The 20,621-nt window shown below is 42.3% G+C and overlaps 1 protein-coding gene across 1 annotated transcript in view; it reads right to left on the bottom strand.

Annotated features, from left to right (window-relative positions):
- The window catches only part of dnah9l (dynein, axonemal, heavy polypeptide 9 like), a 432,311-nt gene that overhangs the window by 314,586 nt on the left and 97,104 nt on the right, over window positions 1-20,621 (bottom strand). The window contains exons 27-29 of the mRNA XM_043693603.2: window positions 18,584-18,808; window positions 17,550-17,641; window positions 5,348-5,474 (exon numbers count right to left, since the gene is read on the bottom strand). Coding sequence (XP_043549538.2) covers window positions 5,348-5,474; window positions 17,550-17,641; window positions 18,584-18,808 — 444 coding nt within the window. The remainder of the gene's footprint in view (window positions 1-5,347; window positions 5,475-17,549; window positions 17,642-18,583; window positions 18,809-20,621) is intronic.

Below are 20,621 nucleotides of genomic sequence, written 5' to 3'. Positions count from 1 at the left end.
CAAACTTGATCGAGTTTTTTAAAGAAGTAACAAAGAGAACTGATGAGGACAGAGCAGTGGACGTGATCTATCTGGACTTCAGTAAGGCGCTCAACAAGGTTAGACAGGTTAGCAAGGTTAGATCGCATGGAATACAGGGAGAACCAGCCATATGTATACAGAACTGGCTTGAAGGTAGAAAACAGAGGGTGGTGGTGGAAGGTTGCTTTTCAGACTGGAGGCCTGTGACCAGTGGAGTGCCACAAGGATTGGTGCTGGTCCACTACTTTTTCCCATTTATATAAATGATTTGGATGTGAACATAGGAGGTATAGTTAGTAAGTTTGCAGATGACACCAAAATTGGAGGTGTAGTTGACAGTGAAGAAGGTTACTTCAGAGTACAACAGGATCTTGACCAGGTGGGCCAAAGGGTTGAGGAGTGACAGATGGAGTTTAATTCAGATAAATGCAAGGTGCTGCATTTTGGAAAAGCAAAGCAGAGCATGACCTATACACTTAATGGTAAGGTCCTGGGGAGTGTTGCTGAACAGAGAGACCTCGAGTGCAGGTTCATAGTTCCTTGAAAGTGGAGTCACAGGTAGTTAGGAGAGTGAAGAAGGTGTTTGATATTCTTTCCTTTATTGATCAGAGCATTGAGTACAGGAGTTGAGAAGTCATGCTGCGGCTGTACAGGACATTGGTTAGGCCACGTTTGGAGTACTGTCTGCAATTCTGTTCTCCGCCCTATCGTAAGGACATTGTGAAACTTGATAGGGTTCAGAAAAGATTTACAAGCATGTTGCCAGGGTTGGAGGATTTGAGCTATAGGGACAGGCTGGGGCTGTATGCCCTGAAGCATCAGAGGCTGAATGTATAGAGGTTTATAAAATCATGAAGGGCATGATAGGATAAATAGACAAGGTGTTTTCCCTGGGGTGGGGGAGTCCAGAACTAAAGGGCACAGGTTTAGGTTGAGTGGGCAAAGATTTAAAAGGGACCTAAGGGGCAACGTTTTCCACACAGAGGGTGACGCGTGTATGGAATGCGCTGCCAGAGCAAGTGGTGGAGGCTGGTACAATTACAGCACTAAAAAGGCATCTGGATGGGTATACAAATAGGAAAGGTTTAGAGGGATATGGGGTAAGTGCCAGCAAATGTGACTAGTTTAGTTTAGGATATCTGGTTGGCATGGACGAGTTGGACCGAAGGGTCTGTTTCCAACTGTACATCTCTATGACTCTATAACCGCATTAACATTATTGAATTCCCACTGTTGACATCTTGGGGGCTACCATTAATGAGAGACTAAACTGGGCAATTCATTTAAATACCATGATTATGAAAGCAGACCAGAGGCTGAGGATTCTAAGATGAGTAACTCACCTAATGAGTTCTCAGTAACGGTCCACCACCAAGGCACAAGTCAGGACCTTGATGGCATTCAAGAAGCTCAATATCATCAAGAATAAAGCAGCTCATTTGATTGTCACCTAAGTATAACCTTTAACATTCACTCTTTCCACCACTGACAGTGGTGGCTATGTCTACCATCTGCATGTACAAGATTCACTGCATTAACTCACTATGGCTTCTTAGACATCACCTACAAGCCTGCAACTTTTACCCCCTCGAAGTGGAGCAGATACATGGGATCATCATCTGCAAACTGCCCTCCAGGTCATACGCCACCCTGACTTGGAACTATACTGCTATCCTTTCACTGTTGCTAAATTCCTAAACTTGCTTACCTACACTACATGAATTGCAATGGTTCAAGGAAGCAGTTCATGACCACCTTGAAAAGGACATTAGGGTGTGAGCAATAAATGCCACCTCGCCCATGACACAGATGGCTAAATAGAAGAAAGTTTATAATTAAAGATTGGATTGGAGGCAAGAACGACTTGCAGACAAAGATGATGAAATATACAATGTATTAAATTTTATATATGTTCAACTAGAATAGGATATTGTCTTTCTGTAATATAAAGTGCCTGTAGCCAGACATTCCACTTTGTAAAGCTGCATAAGCCTACAGCACTAGAGTTCAAGAAACATAACCCCTCTTTGAGGTGAACCACATAATTGTACCACCTCCCTGTGCAATTAATTATCTTTTCTTAATCCTCCTCTTCAATGTGACTGGGCCATCACTATTAACCATCATTTCCTCCAAGTCTCTTGCTGCTTTCACCATCACCTGCTCACTACTAACCTGTTCTCAGCCACCACTGCTTTCCCACTCAGCCATTTTGGCCATCACTGTTAGACTGCTGTTTTCCCTGGTTGTTTCTCTGCTAGTAATGTTCCTACCCTAAATATTTTCTCACCATCTCTGACCACATCATTGTTCACACCATTGTCCTACCTGTATATACAACTCTTTGTCTACATTTGTCACTCATAAAAATGGATTCACAAATATTCTTGCTGATGACTTTATTCTGGCACTGTTTCCAAGCACAGCAACTCTCCCATGAAAGCCTTTTCTCTCAGTGCTGAAGAATGGCCACTAGTTAATTTCCAAGTGAAGGAAATATATCTTTGAACATGAAGTTAAATGTGGAAAAGATACAGAAAATATTTGATATATTTAAATGTCAAGGGAGGTCTCATGAGAGCCATACCTTGTAGTCGTAGAATGCGTGTTTGAAGCATGGTCAAACATTTAACTTATAAAAGGTTATAAAACTGAACATCTTTCCAAAGTACCAGATGGCAGATGACAAGGGAGGTGGAAGTCTTTTGGTCAACCATCCTGCAGAAGCACTACCTTGCACTTAGACTATGCTATCATTGCATACTACAGCAATAGTTTACCATTAAGCATGGATAAATCAAATGGAAATCCATCACCCAATCTTCAGAAATGAGGATGGGAGAAAAGACAGAAATATTGATGTTGTACTCAACAGTGGTATAAGAACATAAAAACTAGGAGTTGGAATAGGGAATTCAGCCCCTCAAGCCTGCTCTGCCATTTCGTTTGATCATGGTTGATCTCATTTCAGCCTCAAGTCCATTTTCTTGCTCAATGTCCGTTACCTTCAACCCATTTCTAATTGCACATTACTCATATATATAAAGTCTATGAAGATTATCTTTGGGAAAGATTTCTGCAGCTTCTGTATAGTTTATCTGTTTGAAGCTTGACTTGTAAATGGTGACTTAGTGTAATGTACAACAGTCAAATCACTTGCATCATGAACAATGCACTACCTTGCACTTAGGCTATGCTTTCAATGCACCCACTAACCACCACTACATCTTGTCTTAGCGAGCAACTATCTCTGCAATAGTACTTAATTCCCTGTACACAGACACCTATAAGCCACTTTTCTAAATCTAACATAGTGTAAACAGATCTTGGAAAAGAATAACCAATGTTACATGGTAAGCAATGACAGTTTTGATACTAATCCAGTTAAAAGGTACTAGAAAAGTAAATAATTACTGCCCTAACTTGTGTTCAGCACCAAACTTTTTTAATTTATTCAGTAGCTTTAATGTAATCAACAATGTATAAGTAGTGTTTTTGCTGAAATAAAATATCGTGAGGTGCTTCACAGGAGCATTATATAATCAAGTATCAGATCAAGGCATGTAAGGAGACAATAGGTCAGATGACAAAAAACTGAAGGTGCAGCCAGAAAATCATTCAACAGCTAAGCTCATTATTCATAGTCAGAAAGTGAAAAATTTGTTCCAAAGTAAAATTACAAAGCAAACAGAATTTTCTTTTGGTCAATTTTCTTTTGATCTGATTTAAAGAAGTTTACACCAATAGACTAGTTACTAAAAACTGAAATATATATTTTTGATCTATTGTAGTTGATTATATCCCTATAATTATTTTTAAATGTATTTATTGCATGCTCAGAGAACCTTATAAGGCTATTCGGAGCATCTGGGAAGGATGGTCTTAAAGGCTGGCTGTATTGGAATTAGTTCTAGGTTCTTGAAGCATTAAAGACATTAAAAACATAAAGGAGAACTCAGTTTTAAATATAAGTAATGTTTTATATATTCTTATACTTTACTGAAACTTTATGGAGGTTTCAACCCAGTTATTGAAAATAAAATCTTGCATTCCCTTAGATTTCCTGTCTCTAAGACATTTTTTGACTGTTGTCATATTTTTTAACAGACTTCTGCCAATATATTTTCATTGCAAATTAGTGTAATTTTATTTGTAACAGACTTCCATCACTGCACCACACTGTTCTGGTCTTAGTCTGAGTTCCATTTCAGTAAGCCCCCAAAATCCACTATTTAGCTTCATTATGGGTTATTATACTCTCCTTCCAGCTATGGTTTACTTAGTTCCAATGTATTGCTGTCCTCTCTCCAACAACTAGCTACCCAATTCATCAATTATTCAGTTAGGACTCCTATTTGGACTAGCATCATTTTCAAAAATTCACCATTATTATCCATATTCCCTGTTATTGCCTGGATGTCATTAAATAGTTTCATCATACTTCACTCTAATTCAGCAAATTCATTAAATTATCTGTGCTTCCATGAGAGGAATCCAGCAAATTCTTAAAGTAAGGTCTGGCTGAGCGAATCAAATCCAATGAATTCATTACATTTTCTGCATCTGAATGAGTGCCATTAAATAATCTCTTGGTAAATCAATGCAATCATCAAATTCATTAAATTTTCCATGACTGGAATCCATAAAACTCATTAATTTATTTTATGGAAACAAACATTGAAGTCAGTGAAAATCCACAACAAAATCAGATGATGCTCCAAACATACAGCAGGTCGGTCAGCATCTGTGTAAAGAACACACAAGTGTGTTTCAAGTGTGACTTGTTTATCAGAGGATTGGCTCCAAAACCATTCTGTTAACTGCTCTCTTCACAACTGCCGACTGACATGCTGAGTGCTTCCACTGAATTAAATTATACCTGCCAATCAATTTATTAGGAAATTTGTTCCTTAGCTGGATTAACCCAGCAAACATCATAAATTATGTATTAAAAATTGAAAGAGATTCACTTTACTTTATTAAATGATGTCTGACTGACTTAGTCAAATCCCATAAATGTTATATAATTCTCATTACTGAGATAATAGAATTATTACATAACTTTTCATTCAATGAATTTATCATCCAATTTATCAGATAGCCTACAACACAATCCAGCAAATTCATTAATCTCTCCCTCAAACAATGAAATCCTTAAAACCAAGAATCTTTGATTCTGTGCAATCCAGTGAAACACTGGAAGAAATTCAGTAGGGATTCAAAACCACCAAGTGTATTTAGCTAGCCAGTTTTTAGTTTCCAGTGACTCATTTTGCACAATCATTAATTCTCCAAATTTGCAGTGACTGCACTCTGGAATGTTTACCTGTTTTGGTTGACCTCCTTTGGAAATAATTTCCAATAAATCCATTGCAGAAACAAAGTAAAATCTTGAAAACGAGAGTCGCTTAGTCTCAAGATATTCAGCTAAAGCTTTCTCACAATGAGTCAGCCTATAAAAATATTGAAAACATACATTTTGAAAATCACAATAAGCACTTTGACCATATATTTTGGATTCATTTCAGTAGGTAATTGTAACAGGCAAGATTTGGTTTCACTACCTTTAAAAATAGATTAAATTACTAAACATGAATTAAACAATTTCATTGCTCTAAACAAAAAAAAACAAAAAAAAACTTCTCTCAAATAATCTAATCCCTGATGCCATATTTAAATTAGTGGATTTAAGTTCTGCCCACAGCCAATTCCTTGATCGTGATCTCAGCAAATATTAAGCTGAAGGTTAAAATCTTACTTGAGCAGGTCATCATTCTTAACTGTCTCCTGTACATGTGGTGTAGAATCATAGGTCTTCCATAGAGCCATATGAATATGTACATTACAATCTTACATTATCACCATGCCTTTCTGACAAGATATCATTATTCCTTCCTGTATACACCACCGTATTATATGGTTACTGCTTGCGGGTTTGTATCCCACTTCCAGTAGCGACTTCCTGCCTTCATCATTTCATGTCTCTACCCAAACTGTCTCGACTCCTTGGTTCCCTGAATTTAAGTTATCCCTATCTATTATTCCAATACCATCATTAATAAAGAGAGCCACACCCCCAGCTTTTCCAAGTTTCCTGTCATTTCTAAATGTCCTATACCCTTAAAGATTCAGGCTACCAGATCATCCTTATTTATTTATATTTGTGATTTCAGTTCATCTGCTTTGTTTTGAGTGTAGCATGCATTCAAGTACAGGGTCTTTAGCTCCATATTTATTATTATTTTTGTAAGTTCTAGTCAAGTGTCAAGTATCACTAATTCTGTTAAGTAGAAGAACTCAAAGGTCATAATCTCTGCATTATTATATGAGCCATATGCTAATTGGCAGAGGGAAGATCAGATAAGAGAGATGATTAAATGTCTCGGAAGCTGGTGTTGGAGAAGAGAATTCTAGTTCATGGGCACTGGCACCAATTTTGGGGAAAGTGGATTCTGTAAAGACTGCAATTCTTGTATAAGAACGCTGTAAATTCCTCACAGGGTGTTTTGCTAGCGCAATTAGAGAGTGTTAAATTAACATGACAGTGGTGTCAGAACCAAGAGATTTTATTAGTGATGAATACCAAGCTTCACAGAGTACTGTGTGAGATAAGATAACATCAGAATAAGGAATAATAATTTAATTAGTAGAGTTAGGGAGAAAGTAATTTCAGATAAATGCGAGGTGCTGCATTTTGGGAAAGCAAATCTTCGCAGGACTTATACACTTAATGGTAAGGTCTTAGGGAGTGTTGGTGAACAAAGAGACCTTGGAGTGCAGATTCATAGCTCTTTGAAAGTGGAGTCGCAAGTAGATAGGATAATGAAGAAGGCATTTGGTATGCTTTCCTTTATTGGTCAGAGTATAGAGTACAGGAGTTGGGAGGTCATGTTGTGGCTTGTACAGGACAATGGTTAGGCCACTGTTGGAATATTGCGTGCAATTCTGGTCTCCTTCCTATCGGAAAGATGTTGTGAAACTTGAAAGGGTTCAGAAAAGATTTACAAGGATGTTGCCAGGGTTGGAGGATCTGAGCTACAGGGAGAGGCTGAACAGGCTGGGGCTGTTTTCCCTGGAGCGTTGGAGGCTGAGGGGTGACCTTATAGAGGTTTACAAAATTATGAGGGACATGGATAGGATAAATAGGCAAAGTCTTTTCCCTGGGGTCGGGGAGTCCAGAACTAGAGGGCATAGGTTTAGGGTGAGAGGGGAAAGATATAAAAGAGACCTAAGGGGCAACGTTTTCACGCAGAGGGTGGTATGTGTATGGAATGAGTTGCCAGAGGAAGTGGTTGAGGCTGGTACAATTGCAACATTTAAGAGGCATTTGGATGGGTATATGAATAGGAAGGGTTTGGAGGGATATGGGCCGGGTACTGGCAGGTGGGACTAGATTGGGTTGGGATATCTGGTTGGCATGGACGGGTTGGACCGAAGGACTCTATGAGTGGAATCTGACTGGGGTGGGCTATGGAAAGGCATGTGGCAGAATTAGACGAGGAGTCCAGTGAGGCACATTTCAATGTTGAGATCATCTTGTGCCACCTTTTATGCTTTGCACAGCAGCATGGTGATATTTTTGCCACGCATCAGTGACATGCCAATTGGTAAGGATTAACACTTGTTAAACGCCTTGATAAAAGCACTACTCACCCATTAGTATTCAGCCTCCAATTTACCAACCTTGCCAAACAATCTGGATGTCAGGAAAACCTGACAAAGAAACCAGAATGGGTACCTGGTGGATTCAGCTTGCCACTTACTCCAATTATGCATTTTGCCTGCAATCAAACCACAACGTGGGCATGACCAAATGGTACCAGGCAAATTCACCTCTCATCCATGGACACTGGCAACTAGCATCTGCCAACCCATTGTGACTATCCAAACACTTCTTCCTTGAATAAGCAGTGTGCTCTCTGAACACAGACTTGAAGGACAAGGCGTAACTATCAACTTGTTTTGAAAGGCTTCCATAGAGATTCTTTGCACGTAGGGACTGGCACCCTGCTTGCATATGGAACAAGACTACATCTCAGAGATGCTCACTTGCTCTCTTAGTGCTCACTCCGTACACATACTCTCAGCATTCATGTCTTGTCATGCCTTGCTATGCCACTTAGCTCGTTTACAAACACAGCCAGCTTGTCTTGCTGCTAAACAGTCTTCAATTTAAGGGTGCATATCATGCTCCACAGAAGTGTGCTACATCAATCTCACACCTGCACCATTGAGCCAGCAGCTAACATACCAAGCAGACTGCATGTACAGCACACAGACAGCCATGACTTAGTCTGAATGGGGTAGTCTGCACCAAAATCCTCAGAAGCATCTGTAAGTCAGGGGGTCCCAGTATATTAAGTCATGGACAAATCAGTCCTGGTGATTAGCTATGGTCAGGCATTCAGTCGGGGAGCTCTCAGTAGGTAAATAATGACATGTTTGGTAAAGTTGTGCAGATTAGATTAGATTAGATTATTTACAGTATGGAAACAGGCCCTTTGGCCCAACAAGTCCGCATCGACCCTCCGAAGAGCAACCCACCCATATGCATTCCCCTACATTTACCCCTTCACCTAATACTACAAGCAATTTAGCATGGCTAATTCACCTGACGTGCACATTTTTGGACTGTGGGAGGAAACCGGAGCACCCGGAGGAAACCCACGCAGACAGGGGGAGAATGTGCAAACTCCACACAGACAGTTGCTTGAGGTGCAAGAGAACTCGCTAGGCCTCGCAGCAAAAACAATTTGGACTTAGCAAAATTAATGGAAGATTCAGCATCATCATGGGAGACAATGCATAAAAAAATCATGAGAATACATCCAGGAATAAGAATTTCAGTTATAAAGATAGATTGGAGGACTATAGGGGAACTATAGACCAGTGAGCCTGACATCGGTGGTAGGCAAATTGTTGGAGGGAATCCTGAGGGACAGGATGTACATATCTTTCGAAAGGCAAGGAATGATTAGAGATAGTCAACATGGCTTTGTGCATGGGAAATCATGTCTCACAAACTTGATTGAGTTTTTGGAAGCAGTTACAAAGAGGATTGATGAGGGCAGAGCGGTTTACGTGATCTATATAGACTTCAGTAAGGCATTCAACAAGGTTCCCCGTGGGAGACTGGTTAGCAAGGTTAGATCTCATGGAATACAGGGAGAATCAGCTATTTGGACACAGAACTGGCTTGAAAGTTGCAGACAGAGGGTGGTGGTGTAGGGTTGTTTTTCAGACTGGAGGCCTGTGACCAGTGGAGTACCACAAGGATCAGTGCTGGGTCACTGCTTTTCATCATCTATATAAATGATTTGGATGTGAACGTAGGAGATATAGTTAGTAAGTTTGCAGATGACACCAAAATTGGAGGTGTAGTAGACAGCAAAGAAGGTAATCTCAGATTAGAACGGGATCTTGATCAGATGGGCCAATGGGCTGAGGAGTGGCAGATAGATTCTGGATTAGTGGTGCTGGAAGAGCACAGCAGTTCAGGCAGCATCCAAGGAGCAACGAAATCGACATTTTGGGCAAAAGCCCTTCATCAGGAATAAAGACAGTAAGCCTGAAGTGTGGAGAGATAAGCTAGAGTAGGGTGGGGGTGGGGAGAAAATAGCATAGAGTACAATGGGTGAGTGGGGGAGGGGTTGAAGGTGATAGGTCAGGGAGGAGAGGGTAGAGTGGATAGGTGGAAAAGGAGATAGGCCGGGAGGACAAGTCCGGACAAGTCATGGGGACAGTGCTGAGCTGGAAGTTTGGAACGAGGGTGAGGTGGGGGAAAGGGAAATGAGGAAACTGTTGAAGTCCACATTGATGCCCTGGGATTGAAGTAATGTGAGGCGGAAGATGAGGCGTTCTTCCTCCAGGCGTCTGGCGGTGAAGGAGGCCCAGGACTTCCATGTCCTCGGCAGAGTGGGAGGGGGAGTTGAAATGTTGGGCCACGGGGCGGTGTGGTTGATTGGTGCGGGTATCCCAGAGATGTTCCCTAAAGCGCTCTGCGAGGAGGCGCCCAGTCTCCCCAATGTAGAGGAGACCATATCGGGAGCAACGGATACAATAAATGATATTAGTGGATGTGCAAGTAAAACCCATCTCCAAACCAGCGAACTTTTATCTACCCACCTCCATAACAGCGCTCCTCAAACATTCCAGAAGATTCCCCTGGCCTCGGAATCTACTCAGACGCCATTAGCCATGCGGCTGATGCAGCTGCCACCCCCACGCTGATTGCTGATGTCACTTCCGCTCCCATCATGGCCACTCCCAAACCACTTCCACCCCTTACAATTCCTCATGCATCACACGTGACATCACTTCCGCCCCTCACATCATCGCTGATGCCACATGCTCAGTGACTTCCACCACCCCTACTGCCGTGGTCACCACCACTTCTGCCCCCACCAGCGCCACTCACCTGCATTCTGCTGACATGCACCCCACAGACTCCACTGTCACTATCCCCACCCCCCAGAACCCCGAGGGGAACACTACCCCTGCTCATGACTCCATCCCCATTCCCCCCACTATCACACCCACTCCAGTTACAGGTTCCGCCCCCACTCCCAGCTCTACACCCACACCAGCTCCCAATCCTGCCAAGTTTTCACCATCCCCCCAGACGAACGATTAGTCCTCAGCAAAGGACTCACCTTCATCCCCCTCCGTCCACGCAGCAATGAATTTAATACACGGCGTGACGTTGAACAATTCTTCCATCGCCTCCGAGCTTACTTTCACAATCAGGATTCCCACCCACCTTCCGAGGACCCCTTCGCCCACCTCCAACACACTGCATCCACCTGGACACCCCGCGCTGGCCTATTACCTGCCCTCGACCTCTTCATTTCCAACTGCCGCCGGGACATTAACCGCCTCAACCTGTCTACCCCCCTCCCCCACTCCAACCTCTCACCCTCACAACGCGCACCCTCCAATCCCTCTGCTCCAATCCCAACCTCACCATCAAGCCAGCAGATATAGGGGGCGCAGTGGTAGTCTGGCGCACTGACCTCCACACCACTGAAGCCAAACACCAACTCGAGGACACCTCTTCCTACTGCCCCCTTGACCATGACCCCACCCCCCCCATCACCAAACCATCATCTCCCAGACCATACAGAACCTCATCACCTCAGGAGACCTCCCACCCACAGCTTCCAATCTCATAGTCCGGGAACCCCGCACTGCCCAGTTCTACCTCTTTCCCAAAATCCACAAGCCTGACCACACTGGCCGGCCCATTGTCTCAGCATGCTCCTGCCCCACTTAACTCATCTCTCCCTATCTTGACACTGTCCTATCCCCACATACGTTCGAGACACCACTCACGCCCTCCACCTCCTCCAAGACTTCCGTTTCCCCGGCCCCCAACACCTCATCTTCACCATGGATATCCAATCCCTCTACACCTCCATCCGCCATGACCAGGGCCTCCAAGCCTTCCATTTTTTTCCTCGCCAGACGTCCCCAACAGTACCCTTCCACCGACACACTCATTCGTTTGGCCGAACTGGTCCTCACCCTTAACAATTTCTCCTTTGAATCCTCCCAAAGGGGTAGCCATGGACACACGTATGGGTCCCAGCTATGCCTGTCTCTTTGTTGGCTACGTAGAGCAGTTGATCTTCCATAATTACACCGGCACCACTCCCCACCTCTTCCTCCGCTACAAAGATGACTGTATTGGCGCCACCTCGTGCTCCCGCGAGGAGGTTGAGCAATTCATCAACTTCACCACCACATTCCACCCCGATCTTAAATTTACCTGGCCATCTCTGACACCTCCCTCCCCTTCCTGGTCCTCTCCATCTCCATTAATGGCGACCGACTTGACACTGACATTTTTTACAAACCCACCGACTCCCACAGTTACCTGGATTACACCTCTTCCCACCCTATCTCTTGCAAAAATGCCATCCCGTATTCCCAATTCCTCCGCCTCCGCCGTATCTGCTCCCAGGAGGACCAGTTCCACCACAGAACACACCAGATGGCCTCCTTCTTTAGAGACCGCAATTTCCCTTCCCACGTGGTTAAAGATGCCCTCCAATGCATCTCGTCCACATCCCGCACCTCCGCCGTCAGACCCCACCCCTCCAACCGTAACAAGGACAGAACGCCCCTGGTGCTCACCTTCCACCCTACCAACCTTCGCATAAACCAAATCATCCGCCAACATTTCCACCACCTCCAAAAAGACCCCACCACCAGGGATATATTTCCCTCCCCACCCCTTTTGGCCTTCCGCAAAGACCGTTCCTTCCGTGACTACCTGGTCAGGTCCATGCCTCCCCCTACAACCCACCCTCCCATCCTGGCACTTTCCCCTGCCACCGCAGGAACTGTAAAACCTGCGCCCACACCTCCTCCCTCACCTCTTTCCAAGGCCCTAAAGGAGCCTTCCACATCCATCTAAGTTTTACTTGCACATCCACTAATATCATTTATTGTACCGTTGCTCCCGATGTGGTCTCCTCTACATTGGAGAGACTGGGCGCCTCCTAGCAGAGTGCTTTGGGGAACATCTCTGGGATACCCGCACCAATCAACCACACCGCCCCGTGGCCCAACATTTCAACTCCCCCTCCCACTCTGCCGAGGACATGGAGGTTCTGGGCCTCCTTCACCGCCGCTCCCTCACCACCAGACGCCTGGAGGAAGAACGCCTCATCTTCTGCCTCAGAACACTTCAACCCCAGGGCATCAATGTGGACTTCAACAGTTTCCTCATTTCCCCTTCCCCCACCTCACCCTAGTTCCAAACTTCCAGCTCAGCACTGTCCCCATGACTTGTTCGGACTTGTCCTCCTGGCCTATCTCCTTTTCCACCTATCCACTCCACCCTGACCTATCACCTTCATCCCCTCCCCCACTCACCCATAGTACTCTATGCTACTTTCTCCCCACCTCCACCCTCCTCTAGCTTATCTCTCCACGCTTCAGGCTTACTGCCTTTATTCCTGAAGGGCTTTTGCCCGAAACGTCGATTTCGCTGCTCCTTGGAAGCTGCCTGAACTGCTGTGCTCTTTCAGCACCACTAATCCAGAATCTGGTTTCTAGCATCTGCAGTCATTGTTTTTACCTGAGTGGCAGATGGAGTTTAATTTAGATAAATGCAAGGTACTGCATTTTGAGAAAGCAAAACAGAGCAGGACTTTTACACTTAATGGTAAGGTGAAACTTGAAAGGGTTCAGAAAAGATTTACAAAGATGTTGCCAGGGTTGGAGTATTTGAGCTATGGGAGAGGTTGAATAGGCTGGGGCTGTTTTCCCTGGAGCATCAGAGGTTGAGGAACACCCTATAGAGGTTTATAATATCATGAAGGTCATGGATAGGATAAATAGACAAAGTTTTTTTCCCTGAGGTGGGGGAGTCCAGAACTAGAGGGCACAGGTTTAGGGTGAGAGGGGAAAGATATAAAAGAAACCCAAGGGGCAACTTTTTCACGCAAAGGTTGTTACATGTATGGAATGAGCTGCAGAGGAAGTGGTGGAGGCTGGTACAACTGTAATATTTAAAAGGCATCTGGATGGATATATGAATATGAAGGATTTAGAAGGATATGAGCTGGGTGCAGGCAAGTGGGACTAGATGAGGTTGGGATATCTGGTCAGCATGAACACGTTGCACTGAAGGGTCTGTTTCCGTGCTGTACATCTCTATGATACTATGACTCTATGACCTTTTCTCTTGTGAAATGAAGTGGAGGTGCTGGTGTTGGACTGGTGTGGACAAAGTTAAAAATCACACAACATCAGGTTATAGTCCAACAGGTTCATTTGAAAGTACAAGCTTTTGGAACACTGCTGCTTCATCAGCAGTGCTCTGAAAGCTTGTACTTTCAAATAAACCTGTTGCATTGTAACCTGGTGTCATGTGGTTTTTAACTTTGGGAAATTAAAGCTGAGAGGAAATTTGATGGAGACATTCAAAGTCATGAGGGGTTTAGACAGAGAAGACAGGGAGCAACCTTTTCACTTGTGAAGAGATCAAGAACAAATGGGCACAGATTTAATGTAATTGCAAAAGAAGCAAAAAGAAAGTAAGGAAATTACTTTTTCATGCAGAGAGTGATTAAGTTCTGGAATGTATTGGTGGAGACTGTGTTGGAGGCAATTCAGTTGAAGCATTCAAAATGAAAATCAGGCTGTTATCTGAAAAGGAAGAATGTGCAGGCATACAGTAAGAGGGAGGGACCTTATAGAGGTTTATAAAATCATGAGAGGCATAGATAAGTTGAATAGTATATGTCTTTCCCCAAGGTGGGGCAGTTCAAAACTAGGGCCATATTTTTAAGGTGAGAGGAGAAAGATTTAAAAGGAACATGACGGACAACCTTTTAACATACAGTGTGGCTAGTGTGCGGAATGAACTGCCAGAGGAAGTGACAGATGTAGGTACAGTTATAACACTTAAAAAGACATTTGGATAAGCACATTAACAGGAAAGGTTTGGAGGGATATGGACCAAATGCAAGCAGGTGGGACTAGCTTAATTTGGAAACACGGTCAGTGTGTACTAGTTGGACCGAAGAGTCTGCCTCCATGTTGCATGACTCCAAATTGATTGCTCATATGGAGTGCAACAGGAATGTTTGCCTCAGAATTTTAAACACATCTTACCCCACCTGTAAACCTACTTATGAGGGAGCATAAGATTCTACTCATAGAGTCATAGAGATGTACAGCATAGAAACAGACCCTTCAGTCCAACCTACCCATGCCGACCAGATATCCAACAGGGTAATTGAAAATAAAACATTTATCCATTTATGGAAAAAGAAGATGGTATAAGTTGGGAGAAAGAATTCAAACATTTGGTCCACAAAGTGCCATATTCATATTCCATAAGTTGTTATATTCTGTCATTAAAAACAGGAAGTGCCACAAAACAGCATGTCTACGAGCATTTGCAAAGATAGAAAAAGAGTTATTATTTTGAATCCAGATGGCTATTCTTCTGAACAGAAGGAGGCTGGAAATGTGATGGATTATCTGTCAGCCTGAATGCAGATTTGCTCTCTGAGTTGGAAGGTTCGTTTTCAGACGTTTCATCACCATACAAGTGAGCCTCCTGATAAAGCACAGATGGTATGTCCCGCTTTCTATTTATGTGTTTAGGTTTCCTTGGGTTAGTGATCTGGCAGTCATTTTTGAAATGTCTTTGATGTAGGGGAGAGTGGCTAGGGTTTCTGAATGGGTTTTGTCTGCTTGTTGGGGTTTGTTGCTGAGAAATCAGCAGACTGTGTTCATTAGGTACCCATTGAGTACCCTAGCAACTCTTTCCCACATCAAAGACATTTTGAAGACTACTCAGACCTCTTGGCATCATGGTAGCCCACAAAACCATCAATGTACTAAAACAGCAGCTAATGAACTTGAAAGATCATATACAGACAACAAGCAATACTAACGTCATTTACAAAATACCTTGTAAGAACTATAACAAATACTACATTGGACAAACAGGCAGAAAACTAGCCACCAGGATACATGAACATCAATTAGCCACAAAAAGACATGACCCACTCTCACTAGTATCCTTACCACTTTGACTGGACAATAGATCCATCCTAGAACAAGCCAAACAGAGACATGCACGAGAATTTCTAGAATATATCAACAAACACATTGACTTGGACCCCATTTTCCACCCCCTGAGAAAAAGAACAGGAAACTGTGTCATCAAAGCAAATGACATCACCAACCCAAGGAAAACTAAGCACATAAATAGCAAGTGGGCTATACCACCAGTGCTTCATCCGGAGGCTCACTGATGATGTTACAGAGTATGGTGACAAGACATCTGAAAACGAATCTTCCAGCTCAGCCAGCAAACCTACATCCAGAACTTCAAACTGAGCTACAAATCTTCTCAAAACTCAGTATTATCTGTAGTCAATAGGGTGGAAAGAGATGAAAAAAATGGCAAGTTCTGGGAAAGGGTACAGGAAGGACAGATTAAATTACCACAAAGTCACAGTAAAAATGATGAAGGGAGTGAAAATGACTGTAGTTAAACATTCAAATCACTTTTCCAGAATGAATATGAATTGCAGAGTAATGACCAAGTTCTATCCAAAATATGAAAATTAAGATTAAGACAGTCATACGACTAAACAAAAATCAAAATAAATGCAGGAGTTCAGACTCTAAAACTGTTGAGCTCAAGATTGAGCCCAGAAGGCTGGAAAAGTGTCTAATTGGAAGATGAGGCATTATTCATTGCCCTTATGTTGAGCTTTACTGAAACACTGCCGCAGGCCGAGAATAGAAATGTGTGAATTAAATCAGCAGCCTCGATGCTTGGGGTCAGGTATTTGGATTCAGCAGTGATGGTCTGCAAAGGAGTAACCCAATTTTCTCAATTTGGAGAAAGCCACAACGTGAACAGGGAATACAGTATAATAAATTGAAATAAGTGCAAGTAAATCACTGCTTCACCTGGAAGGAGACGTGCTTTCTGTCATCACTCTATTCATCACCATGATGAATTACTATCTTCCAATTTATAATGGAAAATGCTTTTGGAATTCATTATCTATAATTACAACTTAAACACTATAGGCACTGATTAACTATTTCCCAAGATGCTCTCAGAAAGTTTTCCTGTAACTGAGAGAAACAATGATAAGTGGGAAAGAAATCGGTTTAAATTACCTGTAGGAGCCCAGTTGTCAAATTAGGCCATAAAAGGCCATACAACATCCAAGGTAAACTTGGTCATTCAGCCCACCAAGTCTGCCCCACTGTTCACTGAGATCATGACTGAACCGATAATGCAATTCCACTTTCCTGTCTTTTACCCTTGACCCTCGATTTAATTAATGAATAAAATCTGCCTATCTTAGTCTTAATATACTTAATAACTCAGCCTTGACAGCCCTTTGAAACAATGAATTCCACAGATTCTCAAAGGAAAAAAGATTTCTCCTCACCTCTGTTTTAAACAAGTGACCCTTTACTCTGAGATATGCCCTCTGGATCTAGACTCTTGTACAACCTCTCCATATCTGCCTTGTCAAATCCACTAAGCATCTCCTATATTTTAATGAAATCACCTCTTTATCTCCCAAACTCCAATGAGTACAAGTTCAACCTATCTAGCCTTTCCTCATAAGACAGTTCCTCCATACATGCAATCAACCTTCTCTGGACTGCCTTCAATGCCATTAAAGAAGAGGACGAAAGCTGATCACAGACTTTTAGGTGTGGTTTAACTAATACTCCTTGTATACTTTTAGAGAGACTTCCCTATTTTTGTACTCCATTTCCTTTGAAATAAAGGCTAAAAGTCTACTTGTCTTCCCGATTACTCACTGAAACTGGATGTTAGCTTTTTATGATTCATGTACACGATCACAGAACAACAGCAGGAAGCCATGTCATGTGGACAGAAACAAGATTTTGAATGAGAGTACCATTGCAGAAAGTCAGTTAGAAATTATGCAATTATCAAATAAACTGACAGAAAAATTATTTAATATAGATGGAAAGGGATTAGTAAAATGTTTTGCCGTTGTTACCTTTGTTGAAGGACTTCTAATTTTTCCAGTAATCCCAGGTTGTTTGTTGTCTCAATTACTTTATTTGTTTTAACAATCATAGCCATTAATTCCTAAAATGGAAAAAGAAGTAATTTCAATACACAAATTAATATCTTTTACTCTGTTATTCTTTAAGAATTGATTAATTTGTTTCAACTGTAGCATTTCAAAAGTCATCTCTATAAATGCACACTTTCTTTAATTGATTTTCATAAAATAAAAATGATCATTTTTTAAAAAAAAACAGAATGACGCTCTTGATCGTTTTTATGAGAAACAGCAAGTGCAAAAAGTGCACTCTACATCCCTGGAAATATTTTGGAGGTGAGCTCTCCTTCAGTTAGTTCACCCTGCTTTAATTTGTCAAAAGAAAGCCTTTTACTTCTCATGACTTAGGCTTTGACCCAGCTCCAGAAGCTTGTCCCATTACATAGGACTGCAAGCCAATTAGAGGTTGGCAACTCTGAACACTAGCAATACCACACATTGCTGGTAGTGCAGGTAGGTCAACGAAGTGCCATTCAGTAATACAACTAGGGAGTTGGAGAGTACTATGGCGGGTGGAGGTGGAGTGGCAAACTGTGGGAGGAGGCTGCTGGTTGTTACAGGAGGTATCCAACCTTTCACTGACCAGCAAGCCACAGGTTGAAAGCTACCAGGCTACGTGTTGGGAGCATACGTTTTCCATTACATACTATTTAAGAGCAGATGTGGCATGATATCTTTAATTGGGCATTGGTTAACTATTTGGGTCCAACTTGACAAAAGGCAAGTGACCCATACAACACCTTACCTGCTATATGTGAAATAAGAGTGAAAGGGTCGGTAGGTGCAATGGTGATGTGGGGTGTAGGGGAAACAAGCCACCAATAGCATGGCACCATAAATTTATAGATCCACTCACCAACTTTTCCCCCATGAGTTGGCTTCCAAAACTTAACTCTATGAAACATTAGCATACAGATAGCTATTAAAACTAAGTTAGTTTATCAGTAGGCCAGATTTCAAAGTACCTTGAAGTTCAAGTCAATCTCATCAAATCGTTTAACATCTTCAGAAAGTTGATTCCTGATATCTTCAGAACCAGTAAAAATACTCTGCAAGTAAGCCCATGTTTGCTGCACTTCCATCCACATAGAGATGACCAAATCAGTAACCATTAGTTTCTTTTGCCAACTACAGACACCCACGAAGAAATATTCCACATACTTGCTCATCAAAATGTTTTGCAGTTGAACCTGTAAAACCCAACATGGAACACAATGGTCAGAATTTTTGCTTTAACTAACAAGACGCCAGGGTAAACAGGTACATGAGTGCATTAAGAATAATTCAATTAATACCTTCAGCATGTCTTCATGGTTAGAAAGAATTGTAATGGTCTTTAAAAGCTGTTTTGAAAAAAAGCGCTACAATATTGGTGTACTTTACTATGGCTAAAACTGTCATTGAACGACACCATCCAGACTTGGTCACTGCATTTAAAAATATATATTTTCATGAGCTGAGCAAGCAGTTTTGATTATACTAATAGAACTGAAAGTTATGCTTACTCTTGATATATTTAGACATTTTGTCATTTACTGTGATGGGAAGAGAATCCATTCTTTTATATAATTATATTTGCAATCTCACATTCCCATTAAATTCAAACTGACTAAACTCACCAATAGAAAAACATAGAATTCTCAGCACAGAAATATCTGGTTCAGCCCAAGTGGTTGATATTGGCATTTATGCCTCAGATGAGTCTCCTTATTCCTCAATCCATCAACCCTATTTGCATATTCTTCTATAGCTTTCACTCTCATGGTTTCTCTAGCGAGGATCTATAAGATGTAAGAGCAGAAGTAGGCCATTCAAGCCATCAAGGCTGCTCTGCCATTCAATGATACCATGGCTGATCTAACAACCCTCAGTTCCACTTTCCTGCCTCTGCTTGTAAAGAATTCCACAGATCCACAAACCTCAGAGAAGAAATTCCTCCTCACCTTGGTCTTAAATGGGTGATCCTTTACTCTGAGATTATGACTCTTGTCCTTGACTCTTCCACAAAGAGAAACAAACTTTCTGCTTCTACCTTTTAAAGACTCCTAAAAATGGTATATGTTTCAGTAGATCATCTCTCATTCTTCTAAATTCCAACAAGTATAGGCACAACCACAAGCTCAACCTTTCCTCAGAAGACATCAGCTGGTATCAGCTGAGTGAACCTTCTCAGCACTGCCTCTAATGCCAGTATATCTTTTATTAGTTAAGGGGCTCAAAATTGTTCATGGTATTCCAGCTGTGGTCTGACTCGTGCCTTGTATTGTTTTAGCAGAAACCTCCCTACTTTTATACTCCATTCCCTTTTGAAATAATGACCAACATTCCATTTGCCTTTTCTAATACCTGCTGGACTTGGATGCTAGCTTTTTTGTGATTCATAAATGAGTACTCCCAAGTGTCTCTGTTCATAGCTTTCTACAGTGTTTCTCCATCTAAGTAACATTCAGTTCCTCTGCTCTTTCCCCCAAAGTGAATAGCCTCACATTTCCCACATCATATTTTATCAGCCAAATTTTGCCCACTCACTTAATCTGTCCATATCCCTGTAGTGATTGGAACGAGGTTGACCAGATGGATCGCATTGAGTATGAGTTCTGACTGGCTCAGATTAACAGCCCCAATCAGGGAACCCTGGCTGACAGATATAAACAGGTGATCGGGAGAGTCTTCTCATTTCAGGGACCATTTCTGAGCTAGCTGGTCAGAGTCCATGTACTTGCACATGTAAATAAAGGGTGACTTAGTGACAGGATATCAGCCTCTGTGTAGCTATTTCAGTGGTGACAAGAGTGAGACTAATGACATGATCATGCAAAAGCCCTTATTAGCAGAAGCTGAATCAGACTTCAAACAGGCACTACAACTGGCTCTGTCATTAGAAAATGCCGCAAGTACAACACATGAACTACAGGTATCCCAGCAGAAGTGGATACCCTCATTTGTCTGACTGAACTTGGGAAACACCACTTGAGGGTAGGCAATCGCAGATCCTCACACAAG

Source organism: Chiloscyllium plagiosum, unplaced genomic scaffold (genome assembly GCF_037043375.1).
Source record: "Chiloscyllium plagiosum isolate Xiang-an unplaced genomic scaffold, Cpla_swu_hap1 HiC_scaffold_7, whole genome shotgun sequence".
Lineage (NCBI taxonomy): Eukaryota > Metazoa > Chordata > Chondrichthyes > Orectolobiformes > Hemiscylliidae > Chiloscyllium > Chiloscyllium plagiosum.
The sequence above is the reverse complement of the archived record's forward strand: the minus strand, read 5'-3'. Positions and strand labels throughout refer to the sequence as shown.